Raw genomic sequence first — 14,190 nt, forward strand, 5'->3', positions numbered from 1 at the left:
CTTGCGACCGCGGACCGGTATTTTGTCGGGGGTAGACTGGCGGGCGGCCTCCGCCGCCCGCCGGTCTCGGAATCACCCCCTTAGTAGAGTGTCTAGCCTTAATGACCTGTTAAATCTATAAAAACAAATACTCTCAATTTATAAGTGACAGGCGTGAATGAGATGAGTGCATAAAGACAAAACTGCACAGAATCAATGGAGGATGTGGAGAGTTTGTGTTTGAATTTATTTAGAAGCAATTGTTAAACTCCATGCCTGTAGTTGCATTGCCCAAGTACAGTATTTATTGAAAATGGCAATAGGTATACAGGCTCTCAGCAAGGGAATATTGATGTGGATTGTCGAAGGCTGGGCTGGAGGGAGAGTTTTAAAGAGAAAAGAGCACAGAGTGATCCCAACGTAACTGATGGTAAAAGACTCAGGGTATTGTTGGGGGTGCATTCTTCAAAGGGATGACTTCAGCTGTTTAATATTTTTATGCTAAGTGTTCAGTGCAGGATACGGGACTATCATTGATGAGGGATTAAAGCACATCTTGTGGTACATGAGATAACAGTGGAATAGTGGAGTAATTTGGACGTCCTTACTTCTGGGGTCACACATGGAAGAGTGCCCAGAACTCACTGATAGTGGAAAGGACAGGAAAATGGTCAGTTTTTTGAGTGTAGTGTTTGTTCTATTAAGAATTACAATTGGAAGGCATGCATCACCTCTTCATTGTCAAGATGGACTTGTTCTTGGTTCATTTTAAATACATATTACTAATGTAATTTTACAGATGTTGATTTTGAGCTGTGCAAGGAGAATGAAATGAACAATGGTGTTTGCCTTATTTTTTGTTCGTTTCAGGACAGGAGGGTTGGTTTTGCTTTGGTGTACCGTCCTAGCTGAGGTCTTAATTCCACTCGCAAAATCACAGGTAGGTTATGAGTTATCAGAACCAGGATGGTCAGGGTGACTGGGCGGTCATGGAAAATGCAAGGTGGGGACAATAGATCTTTATGCAGGTGAAAAAGAAGTCAGAAGATGGCACAGTCAGCTCAAGAAGGTAAGGGAGCTTAAATGATATTAGAACATTGGACTGTTGGCACTCCACTGAACACATTGAAGCAGCTCAGGGCTAATACTGGTTCACCTAGACATTTTGCACCAACATTCTAAAGCTTGTGTTTTTCCTTTTCCCTGTATATTCTACCCTCAGCGGGTGGAATGTTCTAATAGCGTTATTGCACATCTGCCTTTGGCTATACCTGTTGTTAAAGGCCATTTTCCTCGTCATAGGCTCTTGCCTGTGGCTTGGGCCTGTGACTCGGGCTCATGGCCTTTAACAACCATTACAGCCCTCGGCAGTGGGCTATAACACTCAAATGTATTAGTGGCTATTAAGAAAGTATATGTTAGACGATCTTGCCAGGTGACGAAAATACTGTGATTCGGACCTGTTTCATTAAAGCATTCTTTTTCACATTATTATTATGTTCATGACATTTCAGCACCATTCTTTCAAGGTGGCCATCTGCCAGCCAGGCTATGAGCATTTGACTGCAGAATAAAACGCAACTCAAAGAGCTTCTCACATCTGCAGTGGAATAATTTGAGATCTTTGTAAATTTTCTCAAACAGAACTCTACAGTGCAGTTATCTAACAGAGGAGTAACAAGCGTCTTTGTTTTGCTTCTAAAAGGATGTGGCAAAGCAAGCTAAGGAGGATGCAAACTTTAAAAATTCAATACCTCATTTTTTACTAAAGCAGGTAAACTCTTTCAAAACGACAAAAATAAAAAAACATCAGGCATGCTTATGCCTGCATGTGCAATAAATATCCTTATATGTTTAGTAGCACTGTATGATTTCATTACATTGGCAAGTGGTAAGTGAGTTGCTGTTGGTGGGCATAAGGAAGTGGATGCTTGGATACATGATTGTATTGTGTCAGCCAGTACGTTTGCTTTCTTGTAGAAAGTCCTCAATGAAATCCTTTCTTATCTGGTTGCCGGACGTCCTTCAATGGGAGCAAACTAATGACTGCATATATATTACTTCTCTTCATTTAAAGTACTGTTGACCAGTGCAAGCTTTGTGGACTATATATAGTGATGTACCATTTTATCACTTTCTAACTCACTGAAAGCTATTGGAGTCAGAACTGGACACGGCAGATATTGTGGGATGCCCTAAGGGGACAGAGGTAATCTGTCGTTCACATGTTATGTCCTCGAGGTGCAGTGACTCTGCACTGCAATTCACTTCCCATGGTAGTGCACTGAATGTCAGTTTTTAAATTTCCAAAGGCGAGGAAGGCCATTTGCACTGCTCTTTCCATTTTGCGAAGCAAGAGCCCTGTAGACATAGTTCATGAGCACCCACAGCTATCTACCACCATGCTGGGGATTTTGCCATGTATGATCTCCTCTTCTCCATTGAAATACAGCATGTTGATTGGGGACATTTTGGAGGGGGTGCAGCAGTGGCCGGGAAGGCCTTTGCGCTTCTCGTTTTGCATCAAAGGGATGTGAGGGTACTTATGAAGGAAGATCGACTCGCAGTCTCCAGCGCAGTAGTAGGCTTTATATCTCTTGGGGGCGATTATCCAGTCCCAGCCAAAGGCTTCGAAGTCCACCGTCAAGGGGTAGCGGCAGCAGCGGGTTTCTGTGGATTGCTCGTCACAGTCCAAGCCGAAGTCTCGCCGGGATCTCTTGGGGGAGTCTGAAATTTTGACTTCCAGAAACGGGTTCTGAGAAATGAAGGAAAAACATGATGAGAGGACTTCATATTGTCAACTGTGTTGGCACTGAAATGATAATATAGCAGTCCGAATTCCATGCTAAAACAAGGTCTAATTTAAGGAGGATTTCTCAATACATGTTGATGACGCCACAGGCTGCACTGCTGGATAATGTCTCACTGGAGCAAAGTGAGCTCAAGGGGTTATGGCCTGACGTACTATTCCTACACGCAAAGCAGTTTGCACACAGCTGGATAGCAGATGGGACGCAATTTGCTTTGGGACGTAGGGCCAGATGTAGCAAAGGGTTTGCGAGTCGCAAATGGCGAAAAAAGGCCGTTTGCGAGGCGCAAAAGCCCCTCTGCTATGCAGAAATGCATTTTGCGAGTCGGATCCGACTCGCAAAATGCATTTCCGACTCGCAGATAAGAAGGGGTGTTCTCTTCCTATTTGCGACTCGCAATGCTATCCAATTTCATTTGCGACCGCGAAAGCGGTCGCAAATGAAATCGAAGTTACCATCCACTTGAAGTGGATGGTAACCCATTCGCAAACGGGAAGGGGTCCCAATGGGACCCCTTCCCGTTTGTGAATGATCACAAAAACAATTTTTCAGAGCAGGTAGTGGTCCTATGGACCAATGCCTGCTCTGAAAAATACCGAAACAAAAGGTTTCGTTTTTTTTTCTAAGTGCAGCTCGTTTTCCTTTAAGGAAAACGGGCTGCAGATAGAAAAAAAAAACTGCTTTATTAAAAAGCAGTCACGGACATGGTGGTCTGCTGTCTCCAGCAGGCCACCATCCCCGTGAGTGCCCATACTCGCAATGGGGTCGCAAACTGTGACCCACCTCATAAATATTTATGAGGTGGGTCTTTGCGACTCCATTGCGAGTTGCAGAAGGAGTCTGAGACACCTTTCTGCATAGCAAATTGCGACTTGCAATTTGCGAGTCGCACGGACTCGCAAATTGCAAGTCGCAATTTGCTTTTTTCCTACATCTGGCCCCTATTTACTAATAGATCGCAATGCAAATTACCCATTCATAGAGGGTTAAAAATTAACACTTTAATTAATATTAATTAACAGGCCGCAATTTGCGATCCCTGTTGTTGGCTGCAAATGTAAGGATGAAGGTCTGTAAGGGATAACAGACCTCCAATCCTGCATTTCCATTCCACAACTGAAACCATTTATGTCCATTAAATGGACAGATGCTTTTTACGAAAAAAACAATGTTTTCTGTTTGCATTGGGAAACATGGGTGGGCCCAAGGCAGTGGGTGGATGCCAATTTCCCATTTGCAAATTAGTTACAATGCCACCTCTGCGGTTCAGTAACTGATCAGTTATTTTGGACCACCATGTGGCTCCCAAATAGTTAGGGTGTGACCCTTTCTGAGGTCCCTTTTATTTGTGGTTCCTGATGGATCACAACAATCATTTTAGGAGTTGAAAGGACATTTCTGAGTTGAACAAGGGCTTTAAAACATTGTAAAAAGGTGTTAAGCAGTTTTAAGCCCTATGAATTTGTCCTGTGTTTCTGCAAATGTCGGGCTTTCCCATCACAAAATACGTTTGTAAATGAGGCTCTGAATACTTAGGGCCATAGTTATCATGCTTTCATACAATGCAACACATCAAGATAACTTTCTGCTCTGCATGAAAGGGAGAGGGCAGGAATGTGCCACATTCACCAATCTCTCTGCCATCGCTGGCGTGCAATCTGCTGCCTACCTCCAATGGAGGTATCCTTGTGCAGTGGTGCAAAGGTGCCTGCAGTGCAGGTAGGATAATTTTTGTGCAGTAAAGGACACCTTCCTGCACAAAAACAATCCTTTGAGACTTTTTCCTCTGTCTAAGTGTGCTGCAAAATCCAGCACTCTTAGAAAGAGGAATCAATGAGATTTTTCTCCTTGCTGCGTCTCCCTGGGAAGGTGTAGCATTTTGACGCATTCACAGGTTTATAAGTGTTGCTAAATCTGGGAATGCATCAAAGTTCATGGATAGATGTGTGGGAACACCTACGCTCCATTCAACGCCTTCACAGGACAAAGTAATAAAAGGCTGTGACTTGCGTTGACTTGTTTTACAAAGTGGCCTTGTGTTGCTTGATAAATCTGATTTAAGCATTGCGTTGCCCTTGCTACATGCTGGGTGATGCAAGGGCATTGCGATCTCTTGATAATCTGGGCCTTGCTGTGATGTACAATTGCAACACAGTGGCGTGCTCAAAAGTAGGGTACACTAGAATCTGAAGGTGCATGTCTTTGTGTGAGTCAGATGGCATATAATGACCATTTTTCTAGCATGGTTTTGCTTTGCAGCTGGAATCCCAAAATATTGTCCTAGGCATTTGCTAGCCTCGCCCTCAGAAATATACTGAATGGTGTTTGTGGGGGAAGCTTCTAATTTCCCTCCTTTAAACTAATTTTAAAGACTAACTGTGTGTATATCACGGGTTACAGTTTTCTAATGGCTGCTGACTCAACCCATACCATTTTTTTCAGTGACTCTCCGTGCATTTGTTGCCCTGCCAAGCAGTGGAGGAGTTTCCACTTCTGAGTGTCATTGAGTTTTTTGGAAAAAATCAGTATTTGGCACTGTGACGACTGGCGGTTTCAGATTTAGCACCCCTTCCAGAAATTTATGGACATTCCACTGCCACCCAACTTTAAATCTGTACTTTAGTCTGATCTTATTCCATGAAGATTTGATTATTAACAATGATGTTACTCAATTTTAATTACAAGCGTATTTAAATGTGGCTCCACTTTTGAAATAATAAAGTGGGGATTAGATTTGGCACATATAAGTTTATTCCATTATTTATTATGTCTCATCAAATTTAGTTCAAAGTAATTTATCTCTACTCTTGCCTTGAGGCAAATTATTGTTTATTTCTTTATCTTCACATGCTTGTCCTGTGTGCATTTAGATCAGAGAACAACTTCCTATGAAGACCTTTGACACTAACTAGTCCTTGATTCAGCCGTTGCAAATATTGTATAGAACCAGTGACCTTAATAGTCTGTACCAATCAGTTGCATGCTTAACTACTGTCACTGTGGAATGATGCAAGGGCAGATATAGCAAAACATGAAACAGACATGAAATACGAGAGGAAAAGTTAGAGAAAATAAATGATAACTAGAACAAGAATTGACAAAGCCAATACGTCTTGAAATTGAAAGCTTTTAGATTTCCCAATGCTTTATTTTTGGCAGATGCCAACATGGATGCACACACCTCTATGACATGAATTCTTTATACAGGTCTATTAAAAGATTAGAAATACATTCAAAGATGGCCGTCATCTTTGAATGTGTTTATTATATTTGAACAAACGCATTCCAAGAGATCTAAAGTGACCTAAAGAGACCTAAAATGTATTTGTTTCTTGGATAAAACCTTGATTTGTTATTAAAATTAGACTGCGAAAGAGCCTGGGAAGTTTCTAAAAGTTGCCACAGTGGAAACCTGCATAATTTAGATTAACCATAATATAAATCTTTTCTTCAATATTATAGGATTCAAATACATCCCTACACCGTTAAAAAGCTGATGATGACGAATCTTCAGGCATTATTGTCTAACTGAAGTATGAATCTTTTTTGTTGATTACAAACTTTTGCCAAGTTTTGTCTCTGGTGAATCAAGTTAAATTTTTATGGATTTAGTACTACATATACATTTATTTGAATCGAAAAAGGCTGAAGTTGCTTGCCTTTTACAAACACCTGGCCAGTGCTACTAAATGTACACCAGCACTACGTGGATTCATTTTTTATGCTCACAAAATTTGTTAATACACGCTTGAGTGAAGCATAAGTAAAACACAAAAAAATGTTCACACACACATATATATATATTTAGAGGATAAGAGAGTAGGAATAATTATAGATAGGAGGTGGACCAACAAGTCTTGAAACAACTCCATGATCTCCATTCTCCAAGCAGCCAGTGTTTTCACCATACCCTCTTCCGAATGATCAACAGAAGCACTGTACTGCTGGGAAATAGTATTGGTAGTGTAGAATATTCCATAGATTCACCTATCCAGGATATGATCTGACACATTAGAGATACTTGGTTTTATACTGTAGTTATAAGTTCGAATTTTAAATTGTTATGTGAATAAATAATATCTTATGTAAATTTGCTGACTAATTTACCTCAAACCATCTGTGCCACAACCTTTACAGTTTTGTTGCATTTTGCAAGCTATTTTCATACGGTTTGGCAGGTATATTAACTAATCCTTACTTCCAATTCACGAAAAATGCATTTACAAACATTGTATGAAATATGGCCAGTCAGCAAATCCTGGTCCCAGAGTAGCAGAAAATTGGATGCACTCCATTTTCCCTTAGTGTACAGTGAATTAGCCTGTGTGTGATCCATCTTCCCTTTACTATTTTCCAGGTGTTTAACTTGTCTTTGCAATACTTTTGTACTCAGTTCAGGGTCTTACCTGTGTATTTGTGTCAAATTATTTAAAAAACCCAACCTTACATGTAAAGTATAGAAGGAAAGAAACTGTAGTACAATATCTTCTTAGTCACAGTGCAAGCTTTAAAAGTGCATTTAAGTTACATGACTATAAATTTGATACTAATGTAGTGTATTAAAATGGTTATTCCAAGCTTTTAACTTGAAGTTATGTAGCTAGTCAGTGGCCTTACCCAACTGTAATGTTATTGAAACATAGAACTATTGAAAAAAACATAATCCTGGATTGAGGGTTTTCTCAAAATGTTTCATATGAAGTTATAAATGTTATACTTTTTTTGTTTTTCGATAATAAGCGTATATTTGGAAATTATGAGAACAGCATAATAGGTAGAGACCTGCTCTTCTTTTAATTTTACAATTAAAGCATTTTGGGCTGGGATCGGGCAACCCCACTGTTTTTCATATTCTTCCTCCAGATTCCCTCCTTAATTTAAAACTCCAAACCAAACCGGCAGCTTGCCTCACAGCCCACACCGTAACACTGAGCTTCCCAGGGTCTCTAAGCAACTAACAGGTAGAGACATTGAGGAGAGAACAACTTTCCTGATAATCTTTGCAGTAATCATTTTGGCTTATCCAGAAAACAATATTCAAGATTTGATTTGTAGTAAATTACATTTAGTGAGTATCATTTGTAGGTAAGTTAATAGTTGGTTAGGTTAGCCTTCGATTGAAATGCCCACTAAATTATGTTAGAGGTTTCTACATAGGTCTGATTATGTTTTTTCAGCAAAGACGTCCTAAGAGCCCTAGTAAGGGTTGTAAATATTCTGGGATAGCATGGGCCTATCTCCAGACCTAAAGCATTGGAATAGACCCCCCTCAAATAGCTGTCATGCTTGTTGATGTATTTCATTTAAAAAGTCCAGTCAGAGCTGAAAAGACTCTCTGGTCATGAAATCCACATTATACTTTGAAGCATCTTTATTGAGTACAAAACCTTGCAAGACAAGAGTTTGCGTAGTCTGTGGAAAATGCCTGAATAACCTAGAAGACGGCAGTCAGAAAGAATCATTGACTCTCCAAAACAGTGCCATTGTATCTCAAAGTGCTAGCATCACAGCCCCCCGCACGGAAACTTGAAGTATATGCAATAAAAACCTATTTAGTAGCGCATGTTTCTACTTCTGTCTGTCCTACGCCTAGCACCTAAAGCCTGTCTGAGGAGCTGGACTAGCAGAGCCAACTCCCCTACCCCCGAAGGAGAGAGAACTTCATCACACAGATCAGTAGTCGCTTCCAAATGCTTTGTGGAGTATACTTTGTCTTTTATATTTTACTTATATGTTTTTAGGGTCAAACAATGTGATTTTTCTTCCCAATTGTACAATTTAAATGTTTAACAGTTTAAAATGGTCCCATTTTTAATAAACGTTATTGTTTATGTAGATTATTCCTTCTGTCGACCCTGAACTTTTAGTGGCTTTTATTTAATATGTGTTTAGTACTTTTATATTTATCTTTGTCTAGACCTGTCTTGTGCCTATTGATTCTGTGTGACCAATATCTCTCTTCTGTACAGGTCTTATCGTACCACTGCTACCGAAAATGAGAATACTCTACTGTCTTTGAAATGTTGAATTTGGGTGCAGAAACATGGCTGGGGGTTTAGGCCACTTTTTTTCTGCATCTAGTTTTGGTCACTTTCTCACAGGTAAATTCCTATACCTTTGCATGTGTCTGTTGGTTTGTTCTCACTGTTTAATTCGAATAGCTAGGTTTGTGCAGTGCAGCTCAGCCATGTCATTCACCTCAAGGCACCTCTGGTCTTGAGGAAAGGTTAGAGCATGCTCACATCTTTCTCAATTTAAGTTGATCAGTGTTGATGGGGATATTTATAGGGAAGCATTCCAATAACAACTTTGAAACATCTGCATCCTTTTTATCTGCATGTCAATTTGGAGGAACTAAAGTAGGTCTGGTTGGATAAACACAGTGTCTATGTATGCAATTTTGTATTTAACCCCTTTGGATTGGTATATTTCAAAATTAAACCTCATGGATGCTGACTAGACCAGCGGAGTGAGGTAATAGTTGGGGACATGGAAATCCAAACTCCTTTCTAGACACCAGACTTGTTACCATATTTTGAACCACTTGGATACTGAAATGTGAAGTGAGGAAAAGAAAGTTAGAATAATTGAGTTGACTGATGGTGAGTGGGACAAATGGAGGCAAACTTTAGAATAGCTACGGGCAATGGTGCGATCTGCTTGAAGTGTTTGGTACCGAAGTAGATGGGAATATGTTCCTAAGACTGTTTCTGGAGAACTCCAGGTCACCTGCAGTGTGCTTACAGTGAAGAGCTACCAGGGTCCCCAGAGACAAAATGTGTTTCTTTATTCTTATTTAGAAATTACATCTATGAAGGGATGTCTCTTTGTCTTGCAATACATTGGATCAAATCAAATCAAATCATTAGCATTTATAAAGCGCGCTACTCAGCCGTGCGGGTCTCAAGGCGCTAGGGACAAAGGGGGTGGTTATCGCTGCTCGAACAGCCAGGTCTTTAGGAGTCTCCGGAAAGCGGAGTGGTCCTGGGTGGTCCTGAGGCTGGTGGGGAGGGAGTTCCAGGTCTTGGCCGCCAGGAAGGAGAAAGATCTCCCACCCGCCGTGGAGCGTCGGATGCGAGGGACGGCGGCGAGTGCGAGGCCAGAGGAGCGGAGGGGGCGGGTGGGAACGTAGAAGTTGAGCCGTCTGTTGAGGTATTCCGGTCCCTTGTCGTGGAGGGCTTTGTGTGCGTGGGTGAGAAGTCGGAAGGTGATCCTTTTGCTGACTGGGAGCCAATGCAGGTGTCTCAGGTGTGCGGAGATGTGGCTGTTGCGGGGTACGTCGAGGATGAGGCAGGCTGAGGCGTTTTGAATGCGTTGCAGGCGATTTTGGAGTTTGGCGGTGGTCCCAGCGTAGAGGGTGTTGCCGTAGTCCAGGCGGCTCGTGACGAGGGCGTGGGTCACGGTTTTTCTGGTGTCGGCGGGGATCCAGCGGAAGATCTTGCGGAGCATGCGGAGGGTGAGGAAGCAGGCGGAGGACACGGCGTTGACTTGCTTGGTCATGGTGAGAAGGGGGTCCAAGATGAAGCCGAGGTTGCGGGCGTGGTCTGCGGGGGTCGGTGCGGTGCCGAGGGCCGTGGGCCACCAGGAGTCGTCCCAGGCGGACGGGGTGTTGCCTAGGATGAGGACTTCAGCTTTTTCAGAGTTCAGCTTTAGGCGGCTGAGCCTCATCCAATCTGCGATGTCCTTCATACCCTCTTGTAGGTTGGTCTTGGCGCTGGCGGGGTCCTTGGTGAGGGAGAGTATAAGTTGGGTGTCGTCGGCGTAGGAGGTGATGATGATGTCGTGCTTGCGTACGATGTTAGTGAGGGGGCTCATGTAGACATTGAAGAGTGTCGGGCTGAGTGATGAGCCTTGAGGTACGCCGCAGATGATCTCAGTGGGTTCTGAGCGAAACGGAGGGAGGTAGACTCTTTGGGAGCGGTTTACGAGGAAGGAGGCGATCCAGTCCAGGGCCTGGTCTTGGATCCCGGTGGAGCGGAGGCGGGTGATTAGGGTACGGTGACAGACGGTGTCAAAGGCAGCCGAGAGGTCGAGAAGAATGAGGGCGACTGTTTCACCGTTGTCCATCAGGGTTCTGATGTCGTCTGTGACTGAGATGAGGGCGGTTTCAGTGCTGTGGTTGGTTCGGAATCCGGTCTGTGAGGGGTCGAGCAGGTGGTTGTCTTCCAGGAAGGTGGTCAGCTGTTTGTTGACGGTCTTCTCTATTACTTTGGCTGGGAAAGGCAGAAGGGAGATGGGGCGGAAGTTTTTCAGGTCGCTCGGGTCAGCCGTAGGTTTCTTTAGTAGGGCGTTGACTTCGGCGTGTTTCCAGCATTCGGGGAAGGTAGCAGAAGAAAAAGAAGAGTTGATGACGGTCTGGAGGTGCGGGGCGATGATGTTGTCGGCTTTGTTAAAGATGAAGTGCGGGCAGGGGTCCGAAGGGGCGCCGGAGTGGATAGAGTTCATGATGGATTTGGTTTCTTCCGTGCTGATGTGGGTCCAGTTGTTGAGGGTGATGGTTGGCGATGTGGGTTCGGTGGTGTTAGGTTGGGTCTGGTGTCCGAAGCTGTCGTGGAGGTCGCTGATCTTGCGATGGAAGAAAGTGGCGAGGGATTCGCATAGATCCTGTGAGGGCGTGACGGCGTTGGCGCTGGGGTTGGAGAACTCCTTGACGATGCTGAAGAGTTCTCTGCTGTTGTGGCTGTTTTTGTCCATTCTGTCGGTGAAAAAATTCCTTTTGGCAGTGCGGATCAGGTGGTGGTGTTTGCGGGTAGCGTTCTTGAGGGCGGTCATGTTGTCAGCGGTGCGGTCCTTGCGCCAGGCTTTCTCAAGTGCGCAACAAGTTTTCTTTGATTCTTTGAGGGTGTCAGAGAACCAGAGGGGTTTCTTGGTGTTGTTCTGTCGCTGCGAGCGTTTGAGGGGAGCAAGGTTGTCTGCGCAGTTGGAGATCCAGTTTGTGAGGTTGAGGGCTGCGACGTTGGGGTCGGTGGTGAGGGTGGGTTGGTTGGCAGCGAGTGCGGCGAAGAGTTGCTCTTCAGGGATCTTGTTCCACTGTCGGCGAGGGATGGGTTGAGTGCGGAGGTGGCGGGTCTCGCGTCGGAATGTGAAGTGGACGCAGCTGTGGTCGGTCCAATGAAGGGCGGAGGCGTGGCTGAAGAAGACGTGTTTGCTGGCGGAGAAGATAGGGTCAAGTGTGTGTCCGGCGATGTGGGTGGCAGTGTTCACCAGTTGTTTGAGGCCGAGGTTGGCGAGGTTGTCGAGCAGGGTGGTGGTGTTGGGGTCGTTGTTTTGTTCCAGATGGAAGTTGAGGTCGCCTAGGAGGATGTAGTCCGGTGAGGCGAGGGCGTGCGGGGAGATGAAGTCGGCGATGGTGTCGCTGAAAGGGGCGCGAGGTCCGTAGACGAGGGATCCTCTGAGGGTGGTCCTCGGGTCGGTGCGAATCTGAAAATGCAGGTGTTCAGCGGCAAGAGGGGAGTCTTCAGTGGAGGTGGTGACGCTGATGGAGTCTTTGAAGACGATGGCGATGCCTCCTCCTACTTGGTTGGTGCGGTCTTTCCTGGAGATCTTGTAGCCTTCGGGGATGGCGGGTGGCGATGTCTGGAGCAGAGGAGGCGTTCATCCAGGTCTCCGTGATGAAGGCGACGTCCGGTGCTGTGGAGTCTAGGAGGTCCCAGAGTTCAACGGCGTGTTTGTGAACGGAGCGAGCGTTGACTAGGATGCACTTGAGGTGGTTGATGGCGCGTGGGCTTGTGGTCGTAGTTGTTGCGTGGTGGAAGATGCGTTTGCAGGAGTTGCAGGCGAAGGGTCCATGGGTGCGTTTGGGGTGAGCTTGGAAGCAGGTGTTGGAGCGTCCTGGGTTGAGGGCATGGAGGGTGGTGGGGTCATAGCGGATCATCGGGGCTTGGGAGCGCTGGGGACCAGGGGTCATGGCGCTGGGCGCGGGCCAGGCGCGGACGGGCGCAGACGGGCATGCCTCTGGGGTGCCTCTGGCGCGCCAGCGGCGCACCCGCTGCACGCGCCCGCTGCGCGATCGCGCAGCGGCCGCCATATGAGGTAGGAGGGGGGGGGAGGGGTCAGCTTGGGGCAAATGGGAGCTGGGGGGCGGGGGCGTGCAGGAGGTCGCGGCGGGAAAGCGCGAGGGAGGGGGGGACAGGTAGAGTGAGAAGAGCTGGGGGAGGGGGGTTTAAGGGTGGAGGGGGGAGAGTGTTAGGAGGTTTAGGAGATTAGGGAGAAAGATAGGTGTAGGGTTGTGAAGATAGGGGAGGGGGGGTTGTAGAGGTGGGTGAGGGTGAGAGGTAGAGTGAGGGGATAGGAAGATAGGTAATAGAGGGGGTGGCGGGAGGGGGGGAGAGATAGAGAAATAGGTAGAGAGAAAAGGTAGATAGAGAAATCGATAGATAGGGGAAAAGATAGAGAGATAGGAAGATAGGAAGATAGGAAGATAGGAGGAGGTGGAGAGTGAGGGAGTTGGATAGTGGGATAGAGAGATGGAGAGATAGGTAGATAGGAGGAGTGAGGGAGGTAGAAAGTGAACGGGTTAGATAGGGGAGATAGAGGGGGGGATGCGAGTGGGGGAGGGGGATGAGGCAGGAGCAGGAGGGCAGGCGCGGGGAGAAGAGGACGGAGGAGGCAGAAGAGCCGAAGGCAGAAGACAAGAAGACAAGAAGAAAAGAAGAACAGAAGAAAAGAAGAACAGAAGAGCAGAAGACCGGAAGGACTGAAGACCGGAAGAGCAGAAGACCGGAAGAGCAGAAGACACACAGAAGAACACAGAAGAACAGAGAGGAGTACAGAAGAACAGAGAATAATACAGAAGAACACAGAGGAAGACAGAAGAAGACAGAGGAAGACAGAAGAACAGAGAAGAATACAGAAGAACACAGAGGGAGACAGAAGAACACAGAGGAAGACAGAAAAACACAGAGGAAGACAGAAGAAGACAGAGGAAGACAGAAGAAGACAGAGGAACACAAAAGAACACAGAAGAACACGGAGGGAGATACAAAAAACGAAGAAACAGGGTGCAGAATACCACAGCAGAAGATGAGGAAGAAGAGAAGAGGAGAGAAGACGGGGAGAAGAGGAGTACAGAAGAAGAATACAGACGAGGAGCGAGGAGGAAGAACAGAGAAGAAGGAAAGAGGAAAAGAAGCAGGAGCAGGAGAGAGGGTGAGTAGCGCGCAGCAGAACGAGGGGCTGGGAGGTGGGGGGTACTTACTGTGGGGTGGGTCTCAGGAACTCAGGAACCTGGAGGAGCTGCAGCGGCAGGGGGAGCGACCTACCCTTGGGTCAAGGGTCGCTACCACTGTCGCGCAGCGGCCGCCATATGAGGTAGGAGGGGGGGGAGGGGTCAGCTGGGGGCGAATGGGAGCTGGGGGGCGGGGGCGTGCAGGAGGTCGCGGCGGGAAAGCGCGAGGGAGGG

At 45.9% G+C, this 14,190-nt stretch overlaps 1 protein-coding gene across 1 annotated transcript in view; it reads right to left on the reverse strand.

Moving 5' to 3' along the window:
• Positions 1-200: 200 nt before the first annotated feature.
• Positions 201-14,190, reverse strand: part of MSTN (myostatin) — a 78,692-nt gene continuing 64,702 nt past the window's right edge. The window contains exon 3 of the mRNA XM_069225901.1: positions 201-2,734. Within this exon, the coding sequence (XP_069082002.1) occupies positions 2,354-2,734 (381 nt within the window). The 3' untranslated portion in view covers positions 201-2,353. The remainder of the gene's footprint in view (positions 2,735-14,190) is intronic.

The sequence above is a fragment of the Pleurodeles waltl genome, chromosome 3_1 (assembly GCF_031143425.1).
Source record: "Pleurodeles waltl isolate 20211129_DDA chromosome 3_1, aPleWal1.hap1.20221129, whole genome shotgun sequence".
NCBI classification, from domain to species: domain Eukaryota; kingdom Metazoa; phylum Chordata; class Amphibia; order Caudata; family Salamandridae; genus Pleurodeles; species Pleurodeles waltl.